The 21,569-nt window shown below is 39.4% G+C and overlaps 1 protein-coding gene across 18 annotated transcripts in view; it reads left to right on the forward strand.

The window, feature by feature from the left end:
• Positions 1 to 21,569, forward strand: part of LOC116849171 (serine/threonine-protein kinase MARK2-like) — a 126,245-nt gene that overhangs the window by 98,863 nt on the left and 5,813 nt on the right. For 13 of the 18 annotated variants that reach the window (XR_004379093.1, XM_032826077.1, XM_032826085.1 and 10 more), the window contains 11 exons: positions 7,001 to 7,216; positions 7,519 to 7,897; positions 7,977 to 8,197; positions 8,369 to 8,480; positions 9,325 to 9,437; positions 9,537 to 9,738; positions 10,174 to 10,371; positions 11,048 to 11,249; positions 12,584 to 12,745; positions 14,384 to 14,504; positions 14,639 to 14,727. Coding sequence is in view for 17 of the 18 variants with exons in the window: in XM_032826077.1 (XP_032681968.1) it covers positions 7,001 to 7,216; positions 7,519 to 7,897; positions 7,977 to 8,197; positions 8,369 to 8,480; positions 9,325 to 9,437; positions 9,537 to 9,738; positions 10,174 to 10,371; positions 11,048 to 11,249; positions 12,584 to 12,745; positions 14,384 to 14,504; positions 14,639 to 14,727 (2,015 nt within the window). In the remaining variant the exon portion in view is untranslated. Of the gene's footprint in view, positions 1 to 7,000; positions 7,217 to 7,518; positions 7,898 to 7,976; positions 8,198 to 8,368; positions 8,481 to 9,324; positions 9,438 to 9,536; positions 9,739 to 10,173; positions 10,372 to 11,047; positions 11,250 to 12,583; positions 12,746 to 14,383; positions 14,505 to 14,638; positions 14,728 to 16,665; positions 21,198 to 21,569 lie in introns of those variants that run through there. The other 5 variants (XM_032826084.1, XM_032826083.1, XM_032826080.1 and 2 more) reach the window with 5 other exon arrangements.

Genomic DNA, 21,569 nt, shown 5'->3' on the forward strand with positions numbered 1-21,569 from the left:
TATCGCCTAACGATCGCGTAACTCGTCGGAGTCGATTAATCGGCGTCGCGCGGAGTGAAATGCCGCGAACTTGAAATATCTCGTCACGATCTTCTCGTACGGCTGCACGTATAAATAATTTATTTAATTATTTGTTGAAAGTTGCAGTCAATCTGTCAAGATATTAAGTGCAAAAATCTGCACGACGATATTATAGTTTCTTGTTTCTCATACAAATTTGTTCAGCTCTGCTATATTTTTAGTAGTACAGGAACGGACTGTCAGCAATGTCCAGCTTGCCGAAGAACGTTGCAAATTTCGCCAGAAACATGCAGCAAATTTTTTAATAGTAGATTTTAATTTCTAAAATACAAATAACATACATACACTGAGAGAAAGAAAATTATCTAAAAAATAAAAAATGTTTTCTCGATGTGGGCACTAATAATATATTTACTAATGCGTTTTTTAATGCTAATATAAAATGTTTTTTATCACTATAAAATGTTTTCTTACTATTATAAAATGTTTTTCGTATACTTTTTTCGTATGCGTTTTTCGTAATATAACAAAATGTTTTAAGAATGTTTAAGTAAGAAAATATGCATTATTACTTATTTATAAGAAAAATCTTAGTTTTTTTTTAAACAGTTGTTTATTCTATTTAATTAAAGGATTTCTAGACTTAGGTAAATATATTATTAGTGTCCACCGAATAAATATTTGTTATATTTTTTTAATATTTTTTTCTCTTAGTGTACTAAATGAAAAGATATTCAATTGCTGCAGAATGTTGCTCTATTTCCTCAGTAAAACAAGATTATAGAACAATTTTTCCTATAAAATTTCTTCCGTGCAAATTATTTCTTCCTCTTTAGAAGAATATTCCGGGTTATTTTTATGAATGATACACAATAGTTTGTTATATTTTTCTATTCCTTCAGGCACACAAGGCGGATATATTTATTTTACGTAAATATTTGTCGGACGTAATTGCAATGTGTAAAAGATTGAAGATTGAAATATTACGAGAGGCTTTTTGCCTTCCCGTGACGGAGTTCTTTTATATAGCGCGACAATAAAAAAAGGAGCATCGCGAGATGTAATCTTTTAATATCGTACGCTATGTACCGAGCCGATAAGCTGGCAATGTATCTATGACGTGACTTTACTTTGCGCCCCGCATCAAGCCTTGCAAAAGGGTGCGACGGCGTGTCGCGCCATAAAACAAATTTCACATACACCCCGCGGGCGGAAGAGGAGCCGGCTTTGTTTTGGTCTGTGTATTCCGCTGTATCCCATTCCCGCTGTTTTATGTGGAGAGACGCATAAATCATAATCCCCGTGGAATACCCGGCATCAGCAGTTTCGTCTGCAAAAACATCTCGTGAGTTCTCGGGGCGGCCGGCGAGCCTCGTGTGTGTGTGTGTCGAATCGCGGATATTTTCCAATTATAACACGCGGAACGCGTTATCGCGTGCACGCGAAATCGATGAAAAAGAAATTATCCCTGACAACGGACGATCACAATTAACTTTCCCTGTGCTGGGGAAATATCGATAAATTCGTTAAAATGCGTGGGCGTTTTATTTAACGAACGTTATATTTTTGTCAGAATTAAAGCAATGCTTCGCCGATACCGCCCGTTAGCAGCAGCTCCAACGAGGGCGAGATGAAAAACTGTCGATGGTGAATTCTATTTGCGGCGTGAGGTGCGCTCGTCCATTCGACTCATAATGAGATGCATAAATAACTTGTTAAAGTCACGCAGCTGGTCGGGACACCCGGCATAACGAATGCATAATTAAGCGAAGTTATGTAAGAACGAGACCAAGAGCGGCTGGACGATCAGCTGGAGGAGTGGAGGAGACGGCTCTCTTTTATTCAGCGCTACATCCAAGTGGACCTTTATTTATTTCCCCGCTCACGTGCACGCGGTCTCTTTTTCCGCGGGGAAGTTGCGTCAACTTGGATCTATTCTTATCTCGCTTTCACGTAAAGTGTACATCCGCGCAACTCTCCTCCTCCTTCCCCTCTTCCTCTCGTTCTTGCCGTTGCTTTCTCGGCTGATTGATCAGCTGATCGGGCGCGCTCTTCTGTAGCCCGTCTCAGGAAAGTTCTTTAACACTCTTGAGAATCTCGTCTTAAGTGCCAAGAAAAGAGCAGCGTTGCCACGAGTTACAAAAAAAAAGTAGTCCTCCACTTCTGTCCAGTCTCGCTCCCGCAACATCGTATGAGCAATCCGCGATTGTCGTGATCGAGATCTATACTAATCTTTTTTTTTTGTCACACGCAGCATCTCTTGATTTTGCACAAAGATGATATTGTTAGAATAATGACGCGAGTGAGATATTCCCCACGGACCTGTCTTCTAATTATTCTCTCTCATAACTATACATAAATATATATTTATAGGTAGAGACTAGAGTCAACTTTTGTGTGATTTCTCACATATTCTGAGGACTTTCACGCGGTTAAACAAAAATGTACTCTCGACTCGTGAAACTCGAGTTATTGCAATAAATGACACCCAACGCGCTTACCAATTTTCCCACACGGTAATGCGAGCATCCCAGACAATAATGTGAACAACGTTGTCGTGTTCGTTGGCGATTGGTTTGATCATCTGACGAAGCGAGAGCTCTTTGGTCTTTGTCGTCGATCCAGGAAACGCCTACCCTCCCGAAACGGGTGGGAGAACGATAAAGATGAATCCAGCGCGCCACTCTGTATGTCCCGCGAATGACGTGTGCAAGAATGTTCGCGTCGATACCGAGAAACCAATTATCTTCCCATGGCTAGACGGACAGGAAACTGAACATATTCGCGATATTGCCCTTGCTCAAACCAATAGACCGGTATTATTCCATCTTGTTGGAAAATACTGATATTGCATCGATCAGTCGGTCACGTCCCGAATAGGAAATTCACGAGTTTCTACCCATTAATTGGCCAGAAATTCTGATTACTGACTAGTTCCTGTCCAGTTTGAACGACACTTGTTTCGCTAATAACTGAACGATAAAACTAGTTACACCGAAAAAAATACTCGAAAGTGGATAAGTTTATTTTCTTCTCAGTATAGTTTCTGACCAGTTTTTAACTACCTTTTTTATACAAAATTCTGTTAAATAAAATATTTTCAGTATAAAAGTAAATTCGTTTTTTAGAAGGTAGAATCTTTTCACGTAGAGATACATTTATTATTGAAACGGTAGCTTTATCTTTAATTGCCATTTTTTCTTGTTTAGTTTGTGGCCAGTATTTCTCGAGATTTTACTAAACAGAGACTGCCCAGCATTTACTTACCATTCTTCAATGTCTAATCTCTGGCGAGTAATTGGCCAAGAAATATTGGCTCATATTTTCCTGCTGAAGTTATTGTCTAATAAATCCTAGCCAGTTTCTGGCTTGTGACCAGTTTCTCCTGGAAATTTCTCTACTCGAGATATCGATAAAACGCGCCCGCACTAGCTCTCGCAGGCTCGATAATCAAGGAAACGCAACGACAAATTTACTCTCCTCGCATGATCCGCATGGTAAAGAAAGAAATCATTTCCCTCGGAAACCCGTCCATCGATCGTACCGCTCCGCAACATCCGGTGCGATCAGCTGACCAGCCCGAGACCCTCTGTTATCTCGGTCGCTGGCGGCACATACTCGGTCGTCGTGGGAAGAAGGGTTGGGGCGAGAGCTGTGGCCCGCCGTGTGTCTGTCCGCCAGTGTGTGCCGGTGTGTTCCCACTTTCCGTGACGCATGCGTCCCGCGAATCGACGACAGCGAGAAAAGAGGGTGGCGGCGGAGAGGGTGAGCGACGAGGCCAGGCATTCAAGGGTGGTTCGCTTGCACGTTTCCACCAGGGGGAACGGTGGCGTTGCCGTGTATTGATTCTGCCCTCGCATCCCACGACTGTGGTCTGTCTTTCTCTCTCTCCCCTTGCCTCGGGCGGCTCGTCCCCAGGCGGAAAGGGGAAAGGCAGTCGCGCACGGTCGTCGTCGACGTCGACGACGACCAGAGCAACCGCCCCGGCCGACCTCGTCGTCGTCGTCCTCGATCCCTGTTCCCTCGTCAGTCTCGCGGAGGATGACGAGGAGGAGGCGTTATTCGACGAGTATGACGCGCGAACGAGGAAGGTCCATCGCGAACGGCGACATTGTTTCTGCTCCTAGCAGAAACGCCCCCGAGGACCCTGAACAGAAGTAGATATCGAGGAGGACGTCGTTGCGGAATGCTTGTGATAATCCCGGACTCTACGAGCAACTTTCATCAGTGACCTATGGTTCGATCACCTCGGTAAGGTGTCCCTCGAGTGCACGCCTCTTGGTAACGTCGCTAATCGACGTGCTCCAATGAGTCGTCAGCGAAACTATCGGCGGATCGATGTTAGGTGGACGGTGTCGATGAAGTGGTGCTGGTGCTGACGTCCTGCTTAGCTACCGTTGACCCAGAGTCGGCGATCGGTAGTCGTGGTCATTCGTAAGATCCTGTACATGTGGCACGTCTTCGACCAAGTATTCACGGGTTATTGTCCGTTTCGGAAGAATTGGGGTTGACGAGTGTCGGGGACGACCTATGGACACCTGCACGTCGGAATTCACGCCAGGTGTTTAAACACGCCCCTAGAGAGACGGGTTCTCTCGATTCCACTTGGTCGGGCAGCATAAGGGCGGAGGGCGAGTTGCTCGAAAATGACGAACCTCAGGGATAGAGGAGAGCTTAGCTGCGAGCGTCGTCCCATAGGGATCGATTCGCGATTTAATCGTCAATATTAGTACAAAGAGTGCCTAATGAGATATATCGGGCCAACGGCGCACTGGCAGAATTGCATCCCATATTTTGTAAAGTATCCACATAGTAGTTAAACCGAGAGAAGCACGGTCCAAAGGTATCCGCGGGATACTCAATCGAAGAAAAAGGTCGCTCGATCCACGACGTGAAAGAGTCATACGGAGCCGACATTCTTCCAACAAACACCGAAGTGTTATTCTTCTTGGTGACAAACAAGGATCGGTTCATCGTCGTAGTAACACTTTTTTCACGACACCGTGTATATCCCGGTAAAATGACCCAGCGCGAGACCCTCTGCACGTTGACTCATCGATCGACCTTTCAAAACGATCGACCACGAAGAATGCGGCACCTGCTGCTCGCCGAGAAACATGCTGGGCCATCGATATTGTCCAGCAGCCGAAAGTGAAATTCTTCGTTCACGAAAACGTCGCATAAGAATAACAAGGATCGCGGCCGTTGTCGAAATCGGGGAGTCCAGTGATCGTGTGACGCGGAGATTAAGTGACGAGGTCGTGGACCCAAGCGACCAGGTGGTGATCGAACGATCCAGATTTCGCCGTGTCGTGAACTCAGCCGCGCGACGTCGCGGTGGTCCCGTTATCAGCGGCCGAACCGATTGCTCGCCCGTGATTGTTCGGATCGCATTCGAAGAACGGAAAGGCGATCTCTCATCGATCATCCGTCATCGATCGTTTTGCCGTGGCTGACTGACGAAGAGAACAGTTCAAACTGGCGGCTTCCAAGGCTGCGGCCGCCAACTCGCGCAAGATGGTCACGCGTGGCCTTCTGCGGGTAATACGAGCCTACGGAATTAATTATCAAAGCTCCTTCTAGCTTGATTATTTCTCCATCATTATTATAGAACTTATACATGTATAACAATCGTTAACAATCCTATATAGGAATTATTATTATATAAAGGCTGTCTGATGAGATAGTATATAAAACTTTCGTGTAAAGATTTCGTCAAACTGAGCTGAAAATTCTATCACTTTGCAGATAATTACATAATTGAAATTTTGAGTTATTAATTAAAAAAGATATTGATGAGTGATTATGCATTATGTGGCAAGTGAGCTGTGGTAGCGACACACTGTTGTCGTGTGTGCTTATAGATTAGGTCAAACTGAACAAAAATGTCTTATCATTTTACAAACAATCACGTAGAGTTTTGAGTTATTAACTAAAGAGGATCGGTCGCGCGCGATCATTGGCCAATCTTCTTTAATGCACACGGTGCGATTGTTATTTAGAAGTCTCTTATAGTACCAAAGCGCGCTTCCGTGTTATCGAACGCTCGAGCATCCCAACTGGATAGATACGCCCGTCGTATCGATTTTTTCCATTTTCGTTAAAAACAGCAATAAGAAGTATCGCTCACTCGATGTCGGCGCGATGCCACAGCTGTTGTCCTTGTGGCTAATGCGAGAGAGCCCGGCATGTCCCGTTCAGAACAATCTGTATCTGGTACACTTTAACGAGCTTTAATTAATTCCATTGACAATGGCCGTCCATGGGAGTGTCAAGTGCGACCGCGTGTGGTGTGTATACGTGCATGTAAACGCGTAAATAAATGCGATGTGTTGCGCACGAGGAGGGGCGGGAGAGAGGAAAAGAGAGAGAGAGAGATTTCTCGTGCGCGATGCGCTTCTCGCGAGGAATGCGCGCTGCTTTAACGAGCATTTGCCCCGTATTTCTCTTGCCCCATTCCGCTTTAACTTTAAACGCCGTGCTCGGAGAGACGCGACCCAAGTTTCTGAAATAGTTGGCTATTTACGACGCGACTTCGCGCGGTGCGTTCTCTCGTTTCTTGAAATAAGCCAGCACGCGTGATGCGTGAGGCGTTGAGAATCATCCACGAAAGTTACGGGACTCGGATCGGAAATTATCGATTCTGATTATGTAACACGATATTCTCGATTTAACGTCCAATGAGCAAAATTTCACTGCAACTCTCGGGCAAATATTCCTTCCCTATGTGTTCCAAAGTTGTACAATGATATTGATTATTCCAGTTTTAATTGTTTGCGCACGTAGTTGCGAATGTGTATCGCGACTAGAATAAATGAGACGACTCTTTAAGCGTGTAACAGAAAGAACTTGCTGCGTCTTGCGATATCGCAGTAGGGAGCAACACATTTGACGAAATATATTTTGTTATAATTGAAACTATTAATAATTGCCTGCTAATTGAAGGAGCTCTCTGACATGTGATCTCACTTGTTTGCAGACGGGGGATGGCGTAGGGGTGTCGAGTAGCGGGAGTCGGCTCTCGTCGAGGAGCCGGACCTCCGAGGAACCTCATATCGGCAAGTACAAATTACTGAAAACCATTGGCAAAGGAAACTTTGCCAAGGTGAAACTTGCTAAACATGTGCCCACGGGAAAGGAGGTAGCCATCAAGATCATCGATAAGACTCAGCTGAATCCCGGTAGCCTTCAAAAGGTAATACCTGCAAAGCTACATTTTCACATTATTTTAAAGTAAAAATCGCGTCATTGAATGTTACGTCTAAAATTTATCAAGGTGTTGATACATGAGCGCACGTCACTGTCTTAATTATAAAGACGAAATTTGAGTCATCTCTTACGTGCTAACAAATATTTTTACAGGAAGAGAATGTCACGCCGCTTGAGTCACAAGTCGCATAGTCATAATTTGATGGAAAAACTTTTTCAATTAGACGCATACATTTTACACACGTAAGCCCGTGACGCATACATACTAACGCGCCTGATTGATTACAGCTGTTCCGTGAAGTCAGGATAATGAAGATGCTCGACCATCCGAACATAGTCAAATTGTTCCAAGTAATCGAGACTGAGAAGACACTGTACCTGGTAATGGAATATGCCAGCGGCGGAGAGGTCTTCGACTACCTGGTCTTGCATGGACGAATGAAGGAGAAGGAGGCGAGAGCGAAGTTCAGGCAGATCGTTTCTGCTGTGCAATACTGCCATCAAAAGAAGATCATCCACAGGGACTTAAAAGCCGAGAACTTGTTGCTCGACAGTGAAATGAATATCAAGATCGCCGATTTCGGTTTTAGCAATGAATTTACGCCCGGTAACAAATTAGACACCTTCTGCGGATCGCCACCTTACGCCGCGCCGGAACTCTTTCAAGGTATCTTACCGCGAGTTGTGAATCTTCTAATTGGAAATTTTTGCGACCACACGCACACAATCGACTTTCATGTTCACAGGAAAGAAGTACGACGGCCCGGAAGTGGATGTATGGTCGTTGGGTGTAATCCTGTACACTTTGGTATCCGGCTCACTGCCTTTCGATGGTTCGACGTTGAGAGAATTGAGGGAAAGAGTGTTAAGAGGGAAATATAGGATCCCGTTTTATATGTCCACCGACTGTGAAAATCTTCTCAAAAAATTCTTGGTGCTCAACCCGACGAAGAGAGCCTCACTAGAGGTACGTTGCGATCAGTTTGTTTCATTCTTCTCTTTAGGTCTCATTTCAATTTGATGTAATTTTACATACGGTAACAACGATCAACGTCTTTATCTGTATACGTGAAACGAGTGAAATTTCTTAGCCGAGTATCATTTTTAAGCAGCGACTTAACGATATTTATTGCCGCAGAACATAATGAAAGACAAATGGATGAATATGGGATATGAGGATGACGAATTAAAGCCGTACTTAGAACCTGAACCTGATTATAGAGATCACAAGAGGATAGGTGAGTCTACCAGTATGTACATAACACTTACTACTTACCATTTTTATGTTTAATAATGTAACATCTGTCAAGAACATCCTGCATTACATAATATTCAATAACAAAAGTAAAGCGTCACACAGTGTGTACGTGATAATATCACATGCATAATTACATTTCGACACAATAAATTTCAATATGTCCGTTCTAAAGGATGTTCATGATTAGGTGTTTCTGGTAGTTGAAAAAATTGTGCAATGTATTTAATCACTATTAATACTATACAAATATATCAGACAGTCTTACTTGATATGATTTAGTAATACGTGCTGTACGGTAGCTTTTGATTAGGAAGCGAGTACGGAGTCTTTGCGGCACGCATAATCGAAGACAACGTTTTACTAAATCGTATTCAAGTAAGGAACTTGTAATGTGCACATTTTACGCACAGCGTGAAAGCACCAATAGCTTATTTCCCGATAGCCGAGCTCTCTCTCTCTCTCATTTGGTCTGATATATTTACATCTGCGTATCTGTACGTCTGTGATCCGCTTTAAATTATTGCATGAGGATATCTCGGATGGAAGAATGAAGTCATTAACCAGTGCTAATATTTAAAACCATACTAAAACCGACTTACCTCTAACGAGTGCCGAAGTGCGGACGTACGTCATAAAGACGATAAGTTCATGAATAGTTCTTTAAGAATGACAAATGATGTATTACAAAGTATTAAACCGTATCTGTTATGGCGATACGTAGCGAAGCTATTTGATTTTGGTTTTGCATTATCTCTATTAATTTCAATGCTTATAAGTGTGGAAAGAAAAGATCGTCCTGGTAGATATGACTATGCCGTCACGCGTTTCTATTTCAGAGGCCCTAGCCAGTCTGGGATACACTCGAAGCGAAATAGAAGACTCCTTAGGACAAGCCAAGTATGACGATGTATTCGCCACGTATCTGCTCCTAGGCAGGAAAACGACAGATGTAAGTATGCGCCAATACATCACTTTAAGATCACACAATCGTGTACAAGTCGTTTTTATCTATATCTTTCTTTTTTTTTTTTTTTTATTTACTGAACAGCCCGAAAGCGATGGGTCACGGTCGGGTAGTTCGCTGTCGCTGCGTAACATTCCACCTCAAGTCGGCTCAGGTGGTGGAGGAGGAAGCAGCGGAGGAACAGGCGGTGCAGTACAAAGCCCATCGCATAGAGGTGTTCACAGAAGTATTTCTGCTAGCAACCCAAAACCCAGTAGACGGGCCTCGTCCGGTGGTGAGACTCTTCGTAAGTGTTAACGCCGTGTTTTAAACCGTAACTCTTAATGCGGTACGGAACTTTAAACTTTTAACTGTCAGATAAAGACAAGCATGGATAAGAGGACACAATCCGGGGTAAGACAGATACACACGCACTTGTGTTCCTTCTTTGTAGCGTGATCGAGAATTGTATGAAACCTCTCTATGCGATAATTTTCGCATTAATTATATTCGTCGAAATGAAACCATGACTACGATAGTTAGTGATGTGTAGTAATTAATATGCATTGCGTTGTCGTCATACGTTAAATATTTGTATTTTAATAGAAGTGACGTATATCGTGATGAAAGTTGGAACGGTAACAAAAAAGCAAGATTGTATACTGACGTGTCTATTAATACCGAACACGCGCTGCGTCTCAGAGACAAAGGGTTTTGTTACGTAATTTTCTTTCCTTATTAGGAGGCGCACCCAGTCCGGGTAATGCAACGAATCACAATCACGCGACCGCGGCAACTGGCAGCACCGTGACTGGAAGCGGCGGTAGTAATTTTAAACGGCAAAACACCGTGGACGCAGCCACAATCAAGGAAAATAGCGCTCGTGTCTCAGCAAGCAGACCATCCGCACCTAAGAACAGTCCCGGACAATTAGATACTAGTGAGTTGACTTTGTTCTCGAGTAAAATCTGTTTTGAGGGACTTCTTCTCTTTGTTTTTACGGATCTTATTCGACTATTTGTCGTGCAATGTTTTCGTGGCGCTTCTGCGAAGACACTTCTTTGGATGAGGTTGCTTTGGATAAGGTTGCAGCGGTTCAATAGCTGAATTGTTACCGAATTTACGATTGATTTATAATCTTATTTTTCGTTATTATTCAATGTTTACAAGACATATAGATCCGATGTTATATTATCTTATCCTACGCCATATTCTTTTTTGTCTGTAGTCATTTCTGTGGATACAGTCATGATTGTTATCGAAAGTTCTAGTTTTCCACGTTTTAATCTCGAATCGTCGTGCCTGTTTCTTATGTATGTCTGCAAGGAATAAAGCACAATCGTATTGCCGTAATTTTACTGCATACTATGTATTCTGTATAAAGTACGGCGTACGTTGTTTATGGTCTCTCTGTGATATGTTTACGTGTGCAAGAGATAGTAAATTTGATGTTATTTTGCTCTTAATTGATCATTTCATCTGGTATAGAAACAGGTCAGACGTTTTATACACACACTGGCGGTTCGGAATCCTTTCAATGATTGTTTCCAATGTTTGTTATAGTTTAAAGTATGTCGCTTTGTTTTGTGTTGAACCACATCTAATGAGGCTTGCAGTGACGATGTTCATTCTAGGCGTGGGTACAAGTCCTGGTGGTAAAGCAAGGGTAGGCAAGAGCAACACTATGAACGCAGGGGTAGGTGGTGGTCGGCCTCTCACCTCACCTGCTCCTGGTTCTGTTGGTCGACGTAGTACCATCTCCTATGATCAAGCGAAAACGTCATCTTCATCCACTGAAAGAACCAACGAAGTACCCAGGTATAGTGGTATCCAATTATACTTACTCAAAATATGCGATCTATTCATGAGAGAAAACAGTCGAGACTATAAATACTTACGAAATGCGGGTTATCTAGAGAAAGAAAGAGAAAACGTTCGTAATGATAACCGAGATTCTCTCGATTACATTTCTCGTTGACACATTCTGTGCATTCTCACTTCTCGATAGATACTTGACATGGGATATTGGACGTTCAGTTTCACCGTTCCTTTTATCACCGTGCTAAAGAAACTGTTCTACCTATTCGATTCATTGTCGCGATTAACAGTCCAGTATCTCATTATCTGAAGTTATTGACGATATGTAATATAAGATTAGTGCATCTCTCGTTTGACGACATTTCTACGGTTTCTCTATCGACTTAACACTTTTATTTTCACTAACTGTAGACAACTGATTACTTAATGTGTGTGTTAAGTACACTAAACCGACTCGAGAAACAGTTCCGCAATTGAGTGAATAATAACAAAGTCTGTCATTAAAAGCTCCGGGGAGTTTATTTGTTTGTTGCATTGCTCTAGCATGTTTTGGCTGCTGCCTGCCAATCGTTCATTGCGAATCACTTTCTTTATGGCTTGACAGATGTATCAAACGGACAGTTCGATTTTAACGTTTTTATACGTGTACAGACGCTTGCTGAAATGATATCAGACCACAAACAGCATTCACATATATATATATTACTCTGTTACCTCGAAGTTATAGATCTAGTCGAGAAGGTTTTTAGACACATTCATTAACATTATCATACATTTTTTTTCATTCATACTTTGTAGTATCGTATTCTGTTTCTCTTATCATTCAAGTATTCCGCGGAGTTACATTAGCTGCAGTTAGTATTGTCATATTCTCCTCTTTCCATCCTCGTGATATCCTTTTGTAACACCCCCCTTTAATGAGAGTTTCTGTTACGAAATGTATATCTCTGTAATCGCGTAATAAAATAGCATTATGTAATAATATGTAATAAAATATTACATCCAAACCTTTCAAAATCGTTTTTTTTTTTATTTTTTTTTTCTAATACGGAACATAAAAATACAATACAATCCTTTAAAACGTGAACCACGGAAGAAAACCTCCAATCAAATTCTTTATCTTCGCATCTACGAGTTAAGCCTATCATTAACATCATATTTGTCTAAAACCTTGCGAATCTTACATCTGGCCCCGTTAGAGCTTCTATATACGGCCTCGAGAAGTATCCGCTTTCCTTATACTCAAAAAAAAATGCAAGAGGGAAAAGGACAAAAGTAGGATTAAACTTGCGGAAGATAGGGCCCGGCAATTTGCTGATTAGTTTTGTGCACAGTCTGGGCGAGGGCACTAGATCAACGCGGGGTCACACGAAGTCTGCGAGCATCAGCGCAGGTCACCGTTCCTCAAGTGGCGTACCCCCCAGCGACCATTCACTACTGGACCCTCAACCACGCAACAACTCCTTACTCGCCACTGCTGACCCCCTTAGGCAGAGGTACAGGCCCCCAATGCCTATACAGAACCGAAAAAAAAAAAAATAAAAAAAAAGAGAAAACCTGCATCCTGTATCTATTTTAAATATTTCGGATACATTTGTTCTTTACGTTTTGGTTACTTCTTTCTCAGGCCACTAACTCTCTTAGGATAACTTAGGTGTTATCGACTAGTCTTTTGCGAATATACACCTGTCTTGACAGAGTGACGAGAGAGAACTTATCTTTCGAGCTCTTGACAGTGCAATTGTCTCTCTTCGAATATTCTGCGAGAAATATTATGAATCGTCGACATAGGTTTCTCTAGGATAGTTTCTGGTCATATTCTTCATTATTTCTTTCCTCTCTTTTTCTCTATAATTCTCTCTCTCTCTCTCTCTCTTTCTCTCTCTCTCTCTTTCTTTTTCTTTTCATTTGCATGATTTAAACTCTACTAGATTTCTCTGCTAAATTGCATCGGCTTCAGGCATTCCTCTTTATTTGAATAATGAATCATTCAGGCACCGTAAAATGACATACTCCATTATGACTCATTATATAGATCCGCCATGTTCTACTCACTTTGCTACTTTTAAGGGACTTTCCATTAAATACAAAAGAAACTTGACTTTCGATCGATTAGTAAACTGTAACATGTTGAACGTTATGACGACACATCGACCGGGTACATATCGTCATAATGTCAGCGCTTTTGTTGAAGGAAAACATGTCGATACATTTATGCCAACTCGGTCAATGATTCCACACAAAAATAGGTGTCTGGTGCATCCTCTGTATACAATATAACATCTTCCTCTTAACATTCGTTTCCTATTATCTTTAAGGAGTTACCGTATCATATAAGCAGAACGTAAGAGATCTATAATCTTTTTAGTACGATCTCTATCCAACGAATCATCATCATTCAGACTTTATTCATTCGAATTTATATAATTTGTACATAATTCGATTATTCTCACAAGATCCGATGTATCGTGCAATTCTGATATCAGAATTATTTTCTTATCATCATTCATGATCATACAGAACTCTTCCTTCTAGTATCATACAGTCGTAGCATCTATAAAACGTACATCACAAGGAAACACAATTGTGCTCTCGAAATAATCTGTTACTAATGCATGCGCATTTTACATCAATTGGTAGAGATTAACTCATCCGTACGATGACTCTTGTTACGTACTTTTAATTGGTACAAACTGATTTTCCTTGTCTCTATCTCTCTTTCTCTCTCTTTATCTATCTATCTATCTCTCTCTTTCTCGACTTCGCTTCGTTAGCTCTAACCGCTAAGCTTCGTTTTGTGAGAACATTGCTTGTGCGTTGGTAAAACTCTTGCAATGATACCTCCAAGAATACGCATACAGCACTGAAACAACAACTTACCTACTCGTTCTTTCTGCATCTTGACGCCAGCTTCACTTAAATCGAACGGGTAACATAGACTATAGTAGTACAGGCGCTCCAGCGCATCTGGCAATACTCCTCATGATTCGCCGCATATAGTACTTTTTGAAAGTAAAAAGCTACCGATATATAAATCAACCTGTAACGCATTTTTCTATACACATACACACAAACATCACAGTCTCACCACGATTGTAGTCTTTACCAAAGCAGAGATCGTTATCTGTTGCTAGCTTGGGTGTATCCGCAAGCAATAGACTGCCCACAGCCACTACACCAGCATTTCCACGGAATGTTCCGAGTCGCAGTACGTTCCATTCTGGCCAAAACCGAGCACAGCGAAATCACACTCAGGTGAGTGATTTGTTTCCGAGCTCAACCGAAGGGGCATGAAAAAGTGGCAGAAGGCACTCTAAGACGTCTCTAAGATAGCAAGAAGGACACCCTCGCCACGTCGCGACCGGTTCTAATAAATGTCCTGTTTCCAGGGTCACACGCAAACGCAGGACACGAATGCAATTAGCCCTCTAGCGAGGCCGTCCTTCTTCTCGAAATTATCCTCGAAGTTCTCCAAACGGTAAGTTCCATGACATACCAAATCTACCTATCTAGTGATACGTCAGTATATATATATATATATATATATATATTTGACAGCATGTTAACACATGTACGACTATAATACGAAACACCGTCTGTTCACGAATAATTATTTTCTTTCTTTTGTTTTTTATATCATAATATATTTTTGTGATCCGATTACCTTGTTGTGCATATAATGATATACGATCGTGAGATTGAATTATTTCCTAATTAGTATTAACAAACTTTATACCCTGTAAAATTTTTGTGTCACATCTGTCGATAATGTCTCAATGATAGCTGAAGGTGTTAACTTGGGAGAGAAATATATCCATTAGAAATTGCGAGTCAAAATCAAGAGAGAGTTACTGAATCTAATTGTTTTAATTTTTTTTTTATAATTGCATGTATCTTATCTCAGTTAACTATACACCTCCACGAAGTAATCAATACATCAATCAGTAAAGAAGGCTCATAAAAGTCGAAAGTTTTATTACGCCACATATACATCGTCAATTCTTTTTTCTTTCTTCGTTTCTCTGATTTGTTTCATTCTCTCCGTGTTCTTGTTTGATTACACATCCATTCGTTGATTTATTCTCATTATATCGTGTAGTAAAGAAAGTACTTTAACAACTTCATGCTGTCTCGTTATCCGATCCTACAAGTACAGACTGAGAGTGCTAGCATATAAACATCGTAGCTTTGCAGTGGCCCTCAGTGCATGCTTTAGTATCTTAAACATATTTAAGTGTGTTGAAATTTTAATATATACTTGAGTATACACATATACATACATATATATATCATACTGACATAGTTTGGTAAATTGTACCGATTGTTTGCATGCAAAATAATGTTTCTGTTTTTTAAGGATGCACAATGACTATGTAATTCTGGAAATTCTATATATCGATACATAGATACATATTGATATAAGGACGTAAAATATGTGTATAATAACGTTAATTACAAATCCGATGAGCCAGCAGCGACCATTATCAGTGAAAGACACAGGATACGTAGCTTCTGCATTTTGTTCCGTAGCTTTATTTACTTACTTACATACCATATTTTTCATCCTCAAAGCGTATCGCGTTCGTCTATCTGTATTGTTTGTTTGTCCCATAAATATTTGCTTGACAGATTGTACCCTCTTAGCTAAATTCTACGTAGAAATTACTTTCGTCACTGTCCTTACACAGAATTTAGTCATTCTATATTCATATATAATGAGAAATATATACATCGCCTCCTAAATTTTTCGATCGACAGAAAAATTTTTATCTGAAAGAAAAAAAAAGAAAAAGAAACACGGAGATGCAGAATATTCGCCTAAGTGATAAAATCATACGAGATTAGCGCTATTGAATACGAAAATCCTCTCGAATCTCGAAGTAATAATAGTGGAAATAATAATACGACACACTGCTCGGCTGAAATTCTCAGGCCACCTCGCATACTCATTGTGCATCCCTTTTTTCTCACTTGATTGTAGCGAGGCATATCTTTGATTTATTACTTATATATACATACATCTATATATATACATATGGGACCTAATTATTACGTCGCACAGTCAAATGCAAAACGACAGCGCCATACTGTACACACGTACATAAAAGTACTTGGAACTGAGGATGGAAGACTGCAGAATAACGAGAGTATATTGTAAAATCCGAGTAGAGAAAAAGAGAGAGAAAGAGAGAGAGAGAGAGAAAGAGAGAGAGAGAGAGAGAACCCCTTTGTTATTCTCGCTTTCATGATATGGTCACTGTACTCATCAGCATATAGCACGGATATAAATTGTGAAGCGTGCGAATTGACGGCATCCATAGCCATTGGTGCATCAGAACGATTCCCCCTGACGTTTTCTATATATATTTTTTTTTAATACTTAATTCATACCGGTTATATATATTATATGCTGCAGGCCGTGAACCGTGAATAAGCTTCGCTTCATCTCTCGAGTTCCGTCAAGCGAAAGGCCATAGAGACACGAGAGTTTTAACAGCCGAATGTGCCGACAGTGTCGAGTAAAATGCAGCATGCCCGACGCGCATCTAACACGTTAAATCGAGCCGGGCAAAGAGTCCATGTTATCAGTCGACCGCTCAATGGATATTGTGATGCATATAAAAAAAGAGAGATACATGAAAGAAAAAGAACTCTTGGCTCCGTTATTCTGTGGTTCTCAAGATTGCGTGTAATTACTTTTTTAGGGACCTTTACATGTCGATAAACGAGTATCGTCATCTTCAAGCATACGCACGATGTATGTGTATGTGCATAAGTAGCGTGGTATCGCCGCATCGAATTCTCTCAAAACACGTACACATAACACACACATACATACGTTCGTACGTGTGTACACATAGGTATAAATATATACGTGGTTATATAATTATTAACAAGAGAAAAATTGACGTCTTCCTGAAATCACAAAAGCAGGAAATCGCCTTACGCACTTAGATATAGCACTCAGAATCTGTGCCTTTCCTAATTCAGCCTGCCTCTAATGAGAATGTATGTATACTTTACGTCGTCCATTTCCAAGAAGAGAAAACCTGATATTCTTCTTTCTATTTTTCTACATTTTTCATAACCGCGCGAGAGTCTATAGCCTACTTGTTTTCCTTCTCTTCTTTGCTTTTGTTGTAGAGTAAAATAAGTGTATAAAAAGTGCAAGAAAAGTATTTCTCGTGGATCGTGGTGATAGTTTAGATGCCTTCCGACGTAAAGTGTATCTAGTTGACTAAAGTATCTAAGGATGAGTGTGTGTTCGCACACTTATCATTATATTTAAACACCGAGCATATGTTTTCGTGTAGCGGCGGATGTGTGACAGGCATAGATCGCTCTTTTTTTTCTCTCCTGTAAACAAAGTTTAGCGACGAGTTCCCGCAAATGTGATGATAAAACGTTTTCACTCGTACATCCCATGAGGATAGCGTAGGAAAAATAGCGCGCGGAGGTCTCCCCGCGGACTTCTCTACGTACTTCGAACAGACGTGACGACATTTTAACTATTTGTCTCTGTGCGATAGTGTATCGATGAGACCACGTTTTTACATGTTCCTTATTTTTTTTTTCGTTTCTTATTTTCTTGTTTTTCTTTATGTATTAATATTACTCTAGTATCCATTTCTCTATACTGCCCTCAGAAACGATAAAGTCGACGAATGCTTTGTTGATGTGAGAGAGAATGTTTGAGATCGTAACGAGATCGATTCCGTTACGGGTGGTAGGAATGTGAGGAAAATGCTATAGTTACACTAACACAATATCGAACGAACAGACGGATTTAGTGCGATAATAGAGTACATATGATTGTTCGTGCTTTGACAGATTTTTTTAAGTGAAGGCTGAGGTCTCGCCTTGTTTCCCCCGAGCCGAAATGAGAGCGAGCCGCATGCAGATATATCGCGCCACGGCAGCACAAATTGCAGCCACTTATGGCAAAATGTTTCAAATTTTATTCAATGGCGAAGCGGAACTTCCATCAATGTGTTATTTTATTTCGTTTCGATTTATCTCTCTCACCTTGTTTCTCCTGGATTATATCGAGGACTAGGAATATAATGTTGTATATTTTGTAACATTGTAGCGCGAGTTTCTCTTTTTTTCTTTTTATTTTTCCAGGAAAATATGTTGGATAGCAGTGCTAATGAAATTAGAATCATGTAATGTATCAGCTGTGACGAAACGTCAGTTGTTATTGTAGACTTTCGAGATTTACGCATTGCATTCTCATGTTTAACTTAATGCAATGTTATTGCAATATTCTGTTCGTGCCACTCGTTAAAAATTACAAAGTGGCCGATTAAGTTTGATAAGTAATGTATGCCGTTTTTTATTTATTTTTTTCTCCCTTTCTCTTTGGAATTGTTTTGGTATCCAGCATAGATTCCTCCTCTCAAAGATAGCGTGGAATTTAATTTGGCCTTTTTTCTCACAGTTAGAAATAATGTACATTGGCTCCTTGTATCAATTTCTTAATATAAACGAAATTCAAGGCAATACGTCCTTTAAAACGAATGGATATGTATGTTGTTATATACATACACGCGGCATATATGTAGATATTGACATAGCTACAATATTTTCTCTCGTAAAATATTTTGTACAGCTTCATTACCTTCGTAGTTATTTATGGATAATTTTGAAGCAAGAGTAGATAATCTTTTTTCTCGCAAGAATAAACGAATTTGAGCTGACGATGAAATTAACTCAATTTATCTGCAATATTAAGAGTGCATGATAGTCTTACGATTCAACTTATTTCATACTTTTTATATTGTTTTCTAAATTAATTTTTCCTATATACTTTTTACATTATCTGTCCAATATCAGTATAGTAATTGCATTTATATATTTTGAATACTACTCGGTTGACACAAAAATAATTAAAAAATACAAACATATTTCGATCAAATATAGAAGCAAAAATGGAGATCTATATAAAATTAGGCATTCCACTTTATCTTTTCTTTATGTTTACATGTATACGCCTCTTTTAATGCGATTACGGAACTAAAATATAATTTATTTTTTATTAGAGATTCCACACTGTCGAGAAGTTCTGTAAACAAATAGCAACAGATTGCGCAGAAAGATTCTTCATTTCTGCAGTTAACCGCAGTTATTAATGCTGTTCCAATGTTGATCTCAAAACTGACTAATAAATTAAGATTTAGAGTGCTATTTGATTGCAATGAACGGCAATTCGATTTTACCCACCTTGCTTTAATTTATTCTATTAATAAATATTCATTTGTATTGTATAATTTATTGAGAACCGACATATACAATAGAACATTATTCGAACAAGGCAGGCCATAATTAATTGGTACTTCATTTATTTGTATATTGATTAATGTATCCCGATCTACATTGTACTATTGTTTAATTATTAGAAATATACAATATTCAAGCACGTATCTCTGTTTATCATTGTGAGAATAAAGATAATTGTAAATCTTCCTGTAAAGAGCAATACTGTGCTTAGTACAATATAATATGTAAGAGAGAACTAAGAGTAACTGTCTCATTTTGATTAAATTATACATTATGTTATCTCTATTGTTAATCTTTTCTTATATTTCTCGTTGCAATTGTCTATTACAAAAAATGTAATGTCTCCTCGCATTATATAGAGGAAGGTATACATTTCCGCCGTATTTAATGTCTGAATTCAGAGGAGCGAAATATTACGCGTAATTTTTCAATCTATAATATACAGATATAAAGAGAATAATAACATTTTTAAATCCGAGCTTGTTTCAATACTAAGTGCAGATATTGACTAAGTCAGATACATTGTGAATTTGAAAATTATGATAATGTGTGTTTATCCCAATATCGAAAATACGTGCCTTCTCCTACTTGATATTGTGTATTTCAAATATTTAGTTACACGACAAATCTCGATGCACTAATCCTTTCACAGTCATTGCCAATAGCATTTATTAATATCTGGTCAACACAGTAGCATCTACATGTTATATACGGCAAGTAATTATTATTATTATTATTATTATTATTATTATTATTATATTATTATTATACATTCATTATATATAACAAACCATGGCATATCCTACAGAGTGGCCTTGGGCTGCTTGAAAATATGTTATTTCTTACTTTTAGCAAGAGATAGAATCAGGGAATTTTTATATATTCATCTCTGATTTTGACATTGCTGATTTGTAAGACATTGCTGATTTCTTTTTTATACGTTCTCTTGTATAAAGGCTATTAAAGAATTACGTATTTACTACTATAGTACGATGTATAGAACATGTTTCTATAATTAATTTTCCTCTTGTTTTTTATTTAGATATCAGGAGATTGCACAATTTCATGTACTCTGATATATAAATATTTAGCATTTTGATATAATATATTTCCAACGAATGTGTTGTTTAAAAACGTCATTAGTAGGATTTGTTTTTTTTTCTTCTTTTGTATTCATCGTGTTTATCGATATTCGATGCATATAAGTGATATTAGAAAGTTGTAAAGCTAACGATGTATACCTAAGGCCACCCAATGAACTAATGTATATGAAAGTGAGAAACGCGAGAAGAGAAAGAGTTATCGAACGATTAGACCACGTCATCTTAAATATATCAAAGTATGAGGTATATATGAAGGAAACTATTTGTATGCAAATTATATAAATATAACATGCCTTTAAGTGACCACGCTCTTTGCTGCACTCCAACTACGTGCCCGTCCAAGTATCCAGAGGATCCTTAGGATATTCAGTTCATTATATAGTCAATCTATTATTTACAGTGAATCCAATTTAGGAATTCTATTTTAAACATTACGTTCTGGAGGGCAGTAAATAGCTGACATATACATATTATATATAAACAGGATAGAAATATTATTTAATAATTTTAAGGAGCAATAATAGTAATAATTTCGCATTAATAAATATGTCAAAACTGTCTTGTATATGTTGTATCAATTTATTTCTGAATCCTCGTACAAAAGGAACATTTTGCCTACGCGAGAACAACAACACATCTCACTGCGTTTATGATGCATGTATAATTCGTATCGTTAGGAGTGTTATGTGTAAATTGAATTCTTTTGTATACTCACGTAACCACGGTAATATGGAAATTTGTCTCTTAACACGCCGCATCCAGAAACCACTATCTATCCTTGATAAGAAGAGACACTGCGATCGCCGTTTGCGTTAAGTGTAATTTCCTGTGCGAGATAACGATCCCCATCGAACATTGAAAAAACGCTTTCGTTTGAGAGTCTCCACGGTAGAGTCTCACGCAACATCACATGTTTCTTTGTTTTCCGTTTTTTTTT

This window comes from Odontomachus brunneus, unplaced genomic scaffold, assembly GCF_010583005.1.
Source record: "Odontomachus brunneus isolate Ranch 3 - 2012 unplaced genomic scaffold, Obru_v1 Obru_scaffold_108, whole genome shotgun sequence".
In the NCBI taxonomy this organism is placed as follows: Eukaryota; Metazoa; Arthropoda; class Insecta; order Hymenoptera; family Formicidae; genus Odontomachus; species Odontomachus brunneus.